Raw genomic sequence first — 11511 nt, forward strand, 5'->3', positions numbered from 1 at the left:
GAGACACGGATCTGTCCGAGAGACACGGATCTGTCCGAGAGACACGGATCTGTTCAGGAGACACGGATCTGTCCAGGAGACACGGATCTGTCCAGGAGACACGGATCTGTCCAGGAGACACGGATCTGTCAGACAAACTGAAATGAATAAACTAATAATAATTCTTATTTTGTATAAATTTATTTTTCTGATGTTAAAGATGACAGTTCTTCATTTTTGACCTTTAAACTTTCCACAGCCAGGAAGTGAAAACCAGGAAGTGTTCAAATCATCTGGTTTCTGATTGGCTGAGCGAGGAGGTGGTGTTCATCTGAAAAGCTTTGCTGCCATCTTCTGTCCAGTCCGATGACCTCACCGGACGCCGTTCAGCTTACAGGAGGCCGATGGAGCTGAACTCTTTAAGAGCTCTTTGTGTTTTTCATTTTTAAAAAGTCTCCTTGAATTCAGACTCAGCTGATTCCATCCGTCTCTGATTCCGTCTCTGTGGTCAGCCCACCTGAGTTAACGCTGATCAGGTCTCAGATTCTGGTCCAGGTCCTGGACGAATTAAAACCTCATCAGGTGTCATCAGAGCAGCAGAGCCCAATCTGAGTAACCACGGTGACCAAAGCGCATTGGTGTAACCATGACAACGAAGGTACAGAACAAAGGGATGCTGTCTCTGTGGGTGGTCCAGACTGGTTGATTCTCTGGTGTGTTTGTTTTCCTGACAGGCGTCTCTGGGAATCAGTCCTGGACCTTTGAGAACCTGAGACAGGTAAAGGTGTTTCATTTGGTGGCTGAAGAAGTGCCTCTTTTTTCTGACGTGTCTTTGTTTTTACTTTGCGTGGTCCGGGGTTGATCATTAACCTGCCAGCAGGGGGGCTGGGTCTGGGCACTATATTGTCCAGCTTAGAGAAACCTGGACTTATCTGTCTTTACTCTTATTTTATTTCTCTCCCCTTTTACTCCCCTTAGTTTCTTGTCGTCCGTCTCCACAACAGACACAGACCAGGTGAGTTTGGACCACCAAACCTTCTTCAGGGCTCCACAGTCTGTCTGCTGCCGATCGTTTGCAGCGCTGCTAAAATCATCTGCAGTTACAGAAATTCAACCAGTCAGAGAAAATGTTTGGGACTCGTTGGATCTGTGGACGTCCAACAGGAGAGACGGACCCGTGTCCTTCGGAGGATTCTGTGTATTCAGTTCAGTTCAGCTCAGCCACAAAAAGGTTCTGAAACAGTAACCTTTGGTCTCCAGGTAAACACAGCGGCCATGTTTGAAACCTCAAGTGACTCTGCAGCGGCAGCGATAGATCAGAGCTCTGTTCTGCTCCTGACCCCCAGAGGAGGAACCATAACTGTCCTGACCCGTCTCCTCCAGCAGAACCCACCAGGTCCAGTTCTCCTTCTTCACTGAAGATCCTGACTAGAAGACAGTTTATCAAAGATCAGAACACAGAAGATGGAACTCTCTTTAAAATGTGTCTCATGTCCTTGATGCTGTCTTAATGATGATGATGATGATGATGGTGATGAAGATAATGATGATGATGATGACGAAGATGATGTCTCTGTGTTTTTCAGGCTGGTTGTTTGGAAATGAAGCTGTGTCTTCTCCTCCTCTCGCTGTGTCAGTTCGGATTAGCTGTAAGCATAACTAACGTTCAAAAATTCTGTGTCTGACTTCATGTGAGTTTGTTTTGAGACACTGATCCGTCGGTCTTCGTGTCCTCAGGAGGAACCCGGTTCAGCAGCTCCGAATCGCTCTGACGCTTTAGATGACGACGAAGACATGGCAGACTCGGCTCACAGCTGTACAGGAAGGCGGGTGTTCAGCCATGAAGAACGCCGGGCGATAGGTGGCGCCGTAGAGCGGCTGGGTTTACAGCTGCTGGAAAATCTTCCCATTGGTCCACAGCAGCCCAATGTCGTCCTATCACCTCTCAGCGTGGCCTTTGGCCTCGCCCAGCTTACCTTAGGTCAGTCAGAGGTCTCATTTCCGTTCATATCAACACTGAGTCCAGACTGGAGTGGGCTGGTTCTGGTCAGGACCATTTAAAGAACCCAGAGGTTTTTTTTGAATGGCTGCTTCATCCTCCTCAGTGGCCTCCTCATGAGCCGAAACCTGAGATGTTCTATGAAATAAGAAGCTGAGCCCATGATGACAAGGAAAAACACACATTCATCAGAAACATCATGAAGGCTAACTTTTTCTCTCAGGCGCTCATGGTGAGACGGAAAAGCTGCTGCTGAGGAGTCTTCATGCCGACACAGTTCCCTGTTACCATCAGATCCTGGGGAGCCTTGTGCCTCATTTCAGCAACACCTCGTTGGACGTGGCGACTCGTATGTACCTGAGACCAGGTAAGACTGAGTGTTGAGCTGCTGATGGTTTCTGAGAGCTAGCGGTCCTGTAATCACAGTTCTCCCTTTTCCATGTTCTTCCTCTTCTTCAGGGTTTGAAGTGAAGTTGTCGTTCATCGAGGACTCTCTGTCCAGGTCCTAACCTCCGTCACGTCAGAAAAATTGAGGGCAGTTTCCTTTAATCCAAGGAAAAGCTGCAGAGTTTAGAGTTAAACAGACATTCAAGGCTGAATGGACAACAGATGTGATGAAGCATGGTAGCGACACCTGCTGGTCATAATGGGAATGACCTGGCCCAGAATCAGGATCCATCAGACTGTCAGATAAGAACTTGCTGAACAGAAAATAAAAACAGACATTTTTCCTTCATCTCTATCGTTTTTTGTTTTTTTTCAGGTACCAATCCCTACCGGTCCCTCTGGTCTCTGTGGAAGAAGTCAACCAATGGGTGGAGAACGTCACTAAAGGTCACATCCCCAACTTCCTGGAGAGTATTCCTCATGATGTGGTGCTGATGCTCATGAACGCCGTGTACTTCAAAGGTGAACAGAGAGACATTAAGGTAGATGGATGGAACCTGAAAAAGGCTCTTATGGTTCCCTCTGTGTTCGTCAGGTGAATGGCAGACCCAATTTGACCCCTCCGTGACCTCTAAGGGAGTGTTCTACCTGGACAGCCAAAACTCAGTGTCAGTAGACATGATGAAGTCGGCTCATTATCCTCTCCGTCTGCTGGACGACCCGGAGCTGGAGGCTCAGGTAGCTCCGAGCAGAACCAACGCTTCTGCATACTAATGTTTCTGTTGTAGATGGTCCAACCCCTGGAGACAAGGAAAGGAGGGGTTGCTGACGGTGGTCCATCATAAATATCTTTATGTCCCACACAGATTATTTTTGTATTTTTATTTCATGTTTTTCTGATGAAGCTGTTTCTGTTTCTCAGGTCGCCAGTTTTCCCTTCAAGGGAAACACCACTTTCCTGGTCGTCCAGCCGCTGCTTGGCAGGAGAAACGTGTCATCTGTGCTTTCCAAGCTGAACATCTCCGACCTCTACAGACGTCTACCTCAGGAGAAACGGATGCAGGTCAACTTACCGAGGGTGAAGCTGCAGTACCGGCAGGAGCTCCAGGAGGCGCTGTCCAGTTTGGGTGAGTCAGCGGTCAGGATGTATGTTTGGGAGAAACCACACAGACTCCATGTTGATGATGTCACTTTCAATCAGCTTAGTCCAAATACGTGCTCTGAACTTCCATCTCACTGAACGGACCAATCGCTGTCTTCCTCTTCTGTCCATCAGGCCTCAGCTCTCTGTTTTCAGGCCCTGACCTCTCTGGGATTTCTGACCGGCCCCTGCGTGTGACGGGTGTCCGCCATGCCAGCACTGTGGAGCTCAGCGAGGAAGGTGTGGAGGCGTCCGCCACCACCGTCGTCACCTCCATGCGCTCCGTGTCCTTGTTCTCAGTCAACTCCCCCTTCGTTTTCACCCTTGTCGATGATGCCTCCTTGACGCCCCTCTTCATGGGCGTCGTCACCAACCCCGCCCCTGATAACGCCCCCATGCTCAACGACGACCCCCACAGCAACGTCACAATGAGCGACCAACCAGTGACAAACAGTCACATAAATAGGCAACAATGCAGCGAGGCTGCAGGGGGCAGCAGCACGACGCCGTGCACCACCGCCTTCGGTCAGGATGAGCAGCTGCTGGCTGCCAACGGACTGGGTGGGGTCGACGGGGGGGAGACGGACGAAGACACGTCCAAATCACAACACTGTGTTCCCGCCTGAATGTCCAAATCTTAAAACAGTTTGGGAAATAAATTTGTTCTCTTTCTTGCTGAGATTTGTCAGATCTGGTGCTCATGAATATAAAGCAGCGACTGCTTAGCTTAGCTTAGCTTAGCATTAAGACCATTAAAACAAAGAGGAGGAGCTAGCTGAAGGTCGCAGCGTCTGTTCACCAGCACCAGATAAACACATTTTATGTTTTTATTTAGTCTCAGGTGATTTTCTGCAAGAATGTGAACGAGCTCTTTTTCTCAGATGGAGGAACGTTTGTGGACAAACAGCCCGCGGCTGTGTGGTTGAAAAAAAAAAACAAAACAAAAATTCACTGCAAATGATAGTGATCAGCATCTAGTGTTACACAAAAGACCCAACAATTAGACAAAGTAAAAGCTCAGATTCAGTAGATTGTTTCAGCTTTCTGATGAGATACTTCAAATGTCAGAAGAACAAAAGTGTGCACCGTCTCAGAAACAGTCCCACAATGTTTTCTCCTCATTTTATCCACAATGTGATGCTTTTAATTTCATATTCAGCCACCACAATAAAGTGTTGACACAACAGTGTAATTGCACTGTGGGAAAGAGTTGGAGTCATTACTTTGGATTTGTTTGGAGGTCTTTGACTCACTTGGAGAAAAGTTAAAGTCTGTTTTATCTTCCTTTATTTTTATGAACTCAGCAGTGGATCAAGGTTCCTGCAGCAATTCCCAGGATCCTTTGGGGCTCCCAGAGGATCCTGGAGGGTGTGGCCGACTCATGGGGGGCCTGCAGCTGAATTCTTTGGGGGTTCTACAGATAAACTTCTTTCAGGGTTCTGAACAGAGTTCCTTTTTGTGGTTCTGCTTCTGGGGATCCTTTCAGAGGACCCTTCGGAACATGTTCTCCAAAACATTTCCAATAAATCAGTTTGATCGAGCTGAATGTGAAAACCTCAGCAGTTCAGTGTCTGAGCGGATCGATCAGGTTTAATGTTTAATGATTATCGACACATCAGATTAAAAATTATCAGGTGAGCGCGTGGTGGTCTGCTCGGTCCAGAATCCGAACCTGTTCTGCATGAAATTCAATCCGTTTGTCGGAATAATCCAAACGGATCGGATCAATCCGGACTCTGGTCTTCAGTGTTGGATCTGATCCGGACCGCAGCGTCTGCTTCTCACGCGCGCTCCCGACGCTCTGCTGGCAGCTGGGCGCGCCGCCGTGGGCGCCGAGCCAGGAGGCGTCGGCGGATCGAAGTCTGGTCTGGTCTGATCCGGTCTGGTCTGCAGAGACTCTGACAGACGCTGACAGAGGAGGACGGTCCGGGAGCAGAGCTGAGGTGAGTCCGCTTCTTTCTGCAAAACTTTCCCTTTTCTGCCAAAACCGGGACGAACTCGAACCTCCATCCGATTCTGAGCTGGTTCCGGTCCTGGAGCCGGTCTGAACTTTGAGGTCGTGACCTTTCAAAGTGCCTGATGTGATGTCACAGGGTCGTGAGCAGCCAATGAGAAACAGTCCTGTTTATATCTGGAACAAGTCCCTGCAGAACTCAGCAGGACTCTGGTGGACTGTGGTGGACTGTAGTGGACTGTAGTGGACTGTATTGGACTGTAGTGTACTGGTAGTCTCTGGTGGACTCTGGTGGACTCTGGTGGACTGTAGTGGACTGTAGTGGACTGTATTGGACTGTAGTGTACTGGTAGTCTCTGGTAGTCTCTGGTGGACTCTGGTGGACTCTGGTGGACTGTAGTGGACTGTAGTGGACTGTAGTGGACTGTATTGGACTGTAGTGTACTGGTAGTCTCTGGTAGTCTCTGGTGGACTCTGGTGGACTCTGGTGGACTGTAGTGGACTGTAGTGGACTGTATTGGACTGTAGTGTACTGGTAGTCTCTGGTGGACTCTGGTGGACTCTGGTGGACTGTAGTGGACTGTAGGGGACTGTGGTGGGCTGTAGTGGACTGTAGTGGACTGGTAGTCTCTGGTAGTCTCTGGTGGACTCTGGTGGACTCTGGTGGACTGTAGTGGACTGTAGGGGACTGTGGTGGGCTGTAGTGGACTGTAGTGGACTGGTAGTCTCTGGTGGACTGTGGTGGATTCTGGTGGATTCTATCCAGTCAAAGATGAAAACTCCAGTCTTTTTTGTATCCTTCGTTTAAAATACAAAACTACACACAAACTTTGCTAAGAGATCCAACTGCTTTGTGTGTCTGTGTGTGTGTGGTCTGAGGTTTAAAAGAATCCTGTTTGTGTTAAACTTCCATGTCCACGTGTGTAGAAGAACAATAGAACATTTATGTTTATACAACAGTGCCCGTCTGTGTGTGTGTGTGTGTGTGTGTGTCTGTCAAACACAGACTAGAGCTGATGACAACTCTCCTCAGTGGGTCTGTAAATCTGGACCTGCAGTCCCTCTGCTGACCATCAGGGGACTTAGAGAAGTCATGTTGTATTGAAGTCTATGGGAAAATGTCCCTCCTCCTCCCTGATGAGTTTCTGGTCTCAGTCTGAAACATTCAGAGGGAAAGGGGAGGGGTTAGGGGCGGGGCTATTGTGTGACTGACAGATTGGACCTCCCAATCTGGATCAACACAGAGCAGGTCAGATCCGCCTTCTGTTCAACCTGGTTTTAACTCTTCATGTTTATCTTTCAGGATGAAGAGAAGTGTTTTCCTGCTGCTGTTTGGAGTCCTGAGCTTCTGTCAGGCTCAGGTATCCCCTCACCTGCATCCATGGTTACCCACATGTCAATAAACCAGCATCCAACATGTCCCAGCATGCATTGCATCAATAATGAAAATGAAATGAGAATGACAGTTTAAGCTCATGGTACAAAATAATTTGAGAATGTTCTGAACAATGTAGAACCTGAAGTGGGAACCAATCAGACAGACTCAGAAAATGAGAGGAGTATTTTCTCTCACCGGTTGACGTCAGAGCGACATCACATAACCATAAACATAGTTACCCAGACTGCTTTCCAATCGTTTCAACTTTCACTCTACGAAAAGCTTTAACTCAAAGTTTCTGAGGTCTGGTCTTCTGTTCCAGTCGGACAGTGGCGGCGAGGAGACCGGTGGGGATGAGGAACATGTGGAGCTCTTCACCACGCCCACAACCAAGATGGCTGCCGCCACCTCGGACTTTGGCTACAACCTGTTCCGTGCCCTGGGGAGCCGCGAAACCACGTCCAACATCTTCCTGTCGCCCATCAGTGTGTCCGCAGCACTGACGCAACTGTCCATGGGTGAAGACACAAACTCACAACAAACACCAAACCGGAGCTTCGGCTCCAGCTGCTGGTCAGATCCAGCTGTTGGTCCGATCCGTCCACTGGTCCGATCTGGCTGCTGGTGTGTTCCAGCTGTTGGTCTGATCCAGTTGCTGGTCCGATCCAGCTGCTGGGCCGATCCGGCCACTGGTCCGATCTGGCTGCTGGTCTGTTCCAGCTGTTGGTCCGCTCCGTCCACTGGTCTGAACTGGCCGCTGGTCTGATCCAGCTGCTGGTCTGTTCTGGTTGTTGGTCCGATCTGGCTGCTGGTCTGTTCCAGCTGTTGGTCCAATCTGTCTGCTGGTCCGATCCGGCTGTTGGTCTGATCTGGCTGCTGGTCTGTTCCAGCTGTTGGTCCGATCTGGCTGTTGGTCCGAGTCGACCGCTGGTCCGATCTGGCTGAGACCAGCTCTTTGTTTCATGTTCTGTTCATGTTCAAGTTCTTTGATTGTTTCATGTGTGGGCTGTTTGTGCTCTTTTCTTCTTCATGTGTTTATTCTGCGACTGTTCATAGTGACAGTATTATAAAGACTTCTGCCTCAGTCCTGAACCAGCGTGGGGACTCGCTGAAGGTGTTCAGAATGGATTTAAAAAGGATTTATGGGTTCAGGTACAGTGGAGTAAGAATCCCCTCTGTAGAAATAAACAAAGAGGAGCACAGCAGATATCTGTCCAGTCGCAGGATGTTTCTGGCTGGTTCTCAACACAAAAAAGGAATCTTGTCAGAAATTTTTGACTCGCGTAACCTGAAACTTGTCTCTCAGGAGCGTCTGAGCGAGCCGAGCGGCAGCTGTTCAGGGCTCTGAGGTACCACACCCTGCAGGATCCTCAGCTCCACCTGACCCTGAAGAACCTGCTGGCTTCAGTCAAGACGCCTGGAAAAGGCCTGAGCATCGCTGCACGCCTCTACCTGGCACGACGTGAGTTCATGTGGACAACCACATGGAATTATTCTGAGCTGGAAACTGTTTTCCAACTCATGACCTTTAAAAGAAAACTCAGATAATTCAAGTTGGATGTTGCAGGAAATCAAAAGCTAAACTGGAATATTGGAAGTAACATTTTCTGGAAAATCAGCAAACGATGTTGAGTTAGAGGGTCAGACACAGAGAGACAATGTGGAACACATTAAAAACTTGGACCAAGACATAAATAAAACCTGATCTTCCTCTTTGTTGTTAGGACTCCGTCTGAAGCAGGACTTCTTCGGACTTGTGGAGCAACAGTATGGAGTCCGTCCAAAGGCGCTGCAGGGAGGAACCAAAGACCTGAAAGAAATCAACGACTGGGTGTCTCAGGAGACGGGCGGGAAGGTGCAGCGCTTCCTGACCAAAGGCCTCCCCCGAGTCCCCGGAGTGAACACCATGAGCGCTGCCTACTTTAAAGGTAGGTCCTGCTGGTGGACAGTCGGAGATGGACGCTGTTGGAGGTCACTGGTGACTTCTGTCTCATCTGTCTCTGATCAGGGAAGTGGGTGACTCGGTTCAGTCAGAATGGAGTGATGGAGAACTTCCAGGTAGACGGCGGCGCTCCTGTCCAAGTTTCCATGATGAAACAGGACAACTATCCTGTGAAGATGGGAGCCGACTCAGATCTGAGCTGCACGGTGAGTTTTCCTGCTGTGGAACATTTGAAGATCTAAACTCCAGCAGTTGATTCTGGATTCTCCTCCGCAGATCGCTCAGATCCAGATGCAGGACGACATCAGCATGTTCATCTTCTTACCCGATGCGGTGACGTCCAACATGACGCTGCTGGAGGAAAGTCTGACGGCTGAGTTCGTCCAGGACTTGTCCATGACACTCCTCCCGGCCAAGGTGTCCCTGACTCTGCCCACCCTGAGGCTCAGCTACTCCTCAGACCTGCTGCCTCTGCTCGCTGACCTGGGTGAGTCCACAACCCAGCAACTGTTAGATTTGTCAGAGGAGCAGGAGACCAGTGCATTTAAACTAAGTTTGACTAGAACCAAAAACTGAGCCTGAAAAGTCCGAATCCAGACCTGCAACCTGGAAACACGTGACAGATGGGAACAGGAAAGACTGACGTGACCATCTTCTGTATCTGTTCTTGATCCTGCGCCTTCAAAGGTTCCTTCCATCCTCTTCCTCCCTGCAGGTCTCTCTGAGTGGCTGGACAACCCAGACTTGGAGAAGATCTCGGCTCAGCCCACCAAGGTTGCCAGTCTCCATCACAAGGCTGTCATGGAAACGGCTCCCGAGGGGAACCAGTATGCAAGCGCCACCTCCACACTCAGCCACCTGACGTACAGGGTGGACCGCCCCTTCCTCTACCTGATCCGGGACGAGGCGTCGGGGGCGCTGCTCTTCATCGGCCGGGTGGTCAACCCCAAAGACCTTAGAATATAGCACACAGCACACTAACTCTGAGGTCTGATGAGGGACGGCGGGCATTGACTCGTGATTCGGATTTGATTTGACGTGATTACGTGACTCTTCATGTTGAAACATGCTGCGATCACATTAAGCTGATGAACACACGACGATACTCTAAACTCACCAAAGGACAGTATTTAAACAAATCAAATATTGTCATTTGTGTTCAAAGAAATAAAACATGACAATGAAACCAGACGAGTCTCCGACATTTTCATTGTGTTCTCCAAAGCACCAACAGAAGGGTGACGTCATGGTTGAACAGACTCCAGGAAGCTGCTGATTATTTCCCCACATGCGACCACAAAACGCCTCCCGCAGAGTCTGATGCCAAAGAGTGCAACGCTGTTAGTTCTGTGTGTGTGTGGTAACACATGTGGTCTCAATTTTCCACACAGGCTGAAATTCCTGAGGTTTCTGAACAACTTCCCAGAAGTCAGTGAGAAGAACAAATCCCAGACCGAGGAACATAAATGCTCCGTGTCTCCTCCTCCTCCTCCTTCTTCCTGTTAGCATGCAGGCCAAGTTATCACATTTTTGCAGGTTCGAGTCCAGCCTGGTGACCTTTGCTGCAGGTCGTTTCCCCTGTTTCCTCTCTGCCATCAGAATAAAAAGGTTTAAATTTCCTTTTTTTTATGTAACCACAGCATGTGCTGATGAGCCGGACCAACAAGTCCAGATCCAGGTGGGCTCCACCTCACAATGATCTGCTGCTAAAGTCAGTTCAGCTTCAGGGGTCTAGAGGAGTCCAGACCAGGATCAGATGGCCATCATGTTCACTTGATGACAACTGGAAGAAGCTCATGAACTCACTCTGATTGTCTCATTTCTATTATGAACTCTTTTGTCAAGCTCAGATTTCACACCAAACATTTTCTTTTCTGATTCTGCAAAGAAACGACAGTTTGTCCTTTTTTTACATGAACTCTCCACCAGAGGGCGACACATGTTCAGTAAAAAGTTTCATCAGCAGCTAAAATCAAGCCAAACAGAGAACTGCTTCACTTCCTGCTCCCCAGAGGATCACCTCCCCTCAGTTTAAAAAGATGAACCTTTAACTGCTACAAGGAGATACTGCCTCTGGAGTGAAGGCCATCTGAGGACAAAGGTTGAGGTCAGAAGTCATGAGATGGAGTCTCAGACCAAACCTTATTCCTCTTTCGGGGTTAATGAGTCTGTGACCTCATGACCCTCAGGCCGAACGCCATGAAATCCGATGGATGATGTCACACCAGACATGGATCCCAGGTGATCTTCAGAGATTTGAGACACTGAAAGAGAAATTTTGTAAAACTACGACGGGTTGGAAGTGATGTAAAAACCACCTGATAGGAAGTGTCTGAGGGGAGGAGAAGGCTGCAATGTCAGCGTGATGTAACAACGTCCTTTAAGATTTGATAGCATTAGCTAGCAGCCAGGATCTGCACAGTGTGGAGGGCCCTGCCGTAAGTCCACAGCAACAGGAGGGACGGGGCAGTCCAAACCATCTCTACGATGAGACGGTTTACAGAAACTGTGTTCGCATGTAGTGCGAACATGAGTCCACTCAAATCAAATCAAGTCAGATTTATTTGTTACATCAAGGCACTTTACATACAGAGCAGGTCTGGACCAAACTCTTTAGAAAATGATTTAAAGAGACCAACAGAGCAGGAAAAACTTCCTTTAGGAGGCAGAGACCTCGGGCAGAACCAGGCCGGGGGGGTCCACACGACACCTCTGTGATCAGCTGAGTCAG

The 11511-nt window shown here is 48.9% G+C and overlaps 2 protein-coding genes across 2 annotated transcripts; both read left to right on the plus strand.

The window, feature by feature from the left end:
* Positions 1–1580: 1580 nt before the first annotated feature.
* serpinf2a (serpin peptidase inhibitor, clade F (alpha-2 antiplasmin, pigment epithelium derived factor), member 2a) lies at positions 1581–4132 on the plus strand. Its single transcript, XM_029519696.1, has 8 exons — positions 1581–1628; positions 1717–1960; positions 2202–2345; positions 2438–2480; positions 2742–2887; positions 2961–3103; positions 3288–3492; positions 3642–4132. The coding sequence occupies exons 1-8, from the start codon at positions 1581–1583 to the stop codon at positions 4130–4132; spliced, it is 1464 nt and encodes a 487-aa protein (XP_029375556.1).
* A 1210-nt stretch (positions 4133–5342) lies between these two features.
* serpinf1 (serpin peptidase inhibitor, clade F (alpha-2 antiplasmin, pigment epithelium derived factor), member 1) lies at positions 5343–9969 on the plus strand. The gene is made up of 8 exons (XM_029519399.1): positions 5343–5449; positions 6764–6821; positions 7161–7356; positions 8145–8300; positions 8563–8766; positions 8847–8986; positions 9057–9267; positions 9496–9969. Exons 2-8 carry the CDS (start codon positions 6765–6767, stop codon positions 9744–9746), a joined length of 1215 nt encoding a protein of 404 aa, XP_029375259.1. The 5' UTR covers positions 5343–5449; position 6764; the 3' UTR covers positions 9747–9969.
* Positions 9970–11511: the final 1542 nt, after the last annotated feature.

This window comes from Echeneis naucrates, chromosome 14, assembly GCF_900963305.1.
Source record: "Echeneis naucrates chromosome 14, fEcheNa1.1, whole genome shotgun sequence".
Classification (NCBI taxonomy): Eukaryota; Metazoa; Chordata; class Actinopteri; order Carangiformes; family Echeneidae; genus Echeneis; species Echeneis naucrates.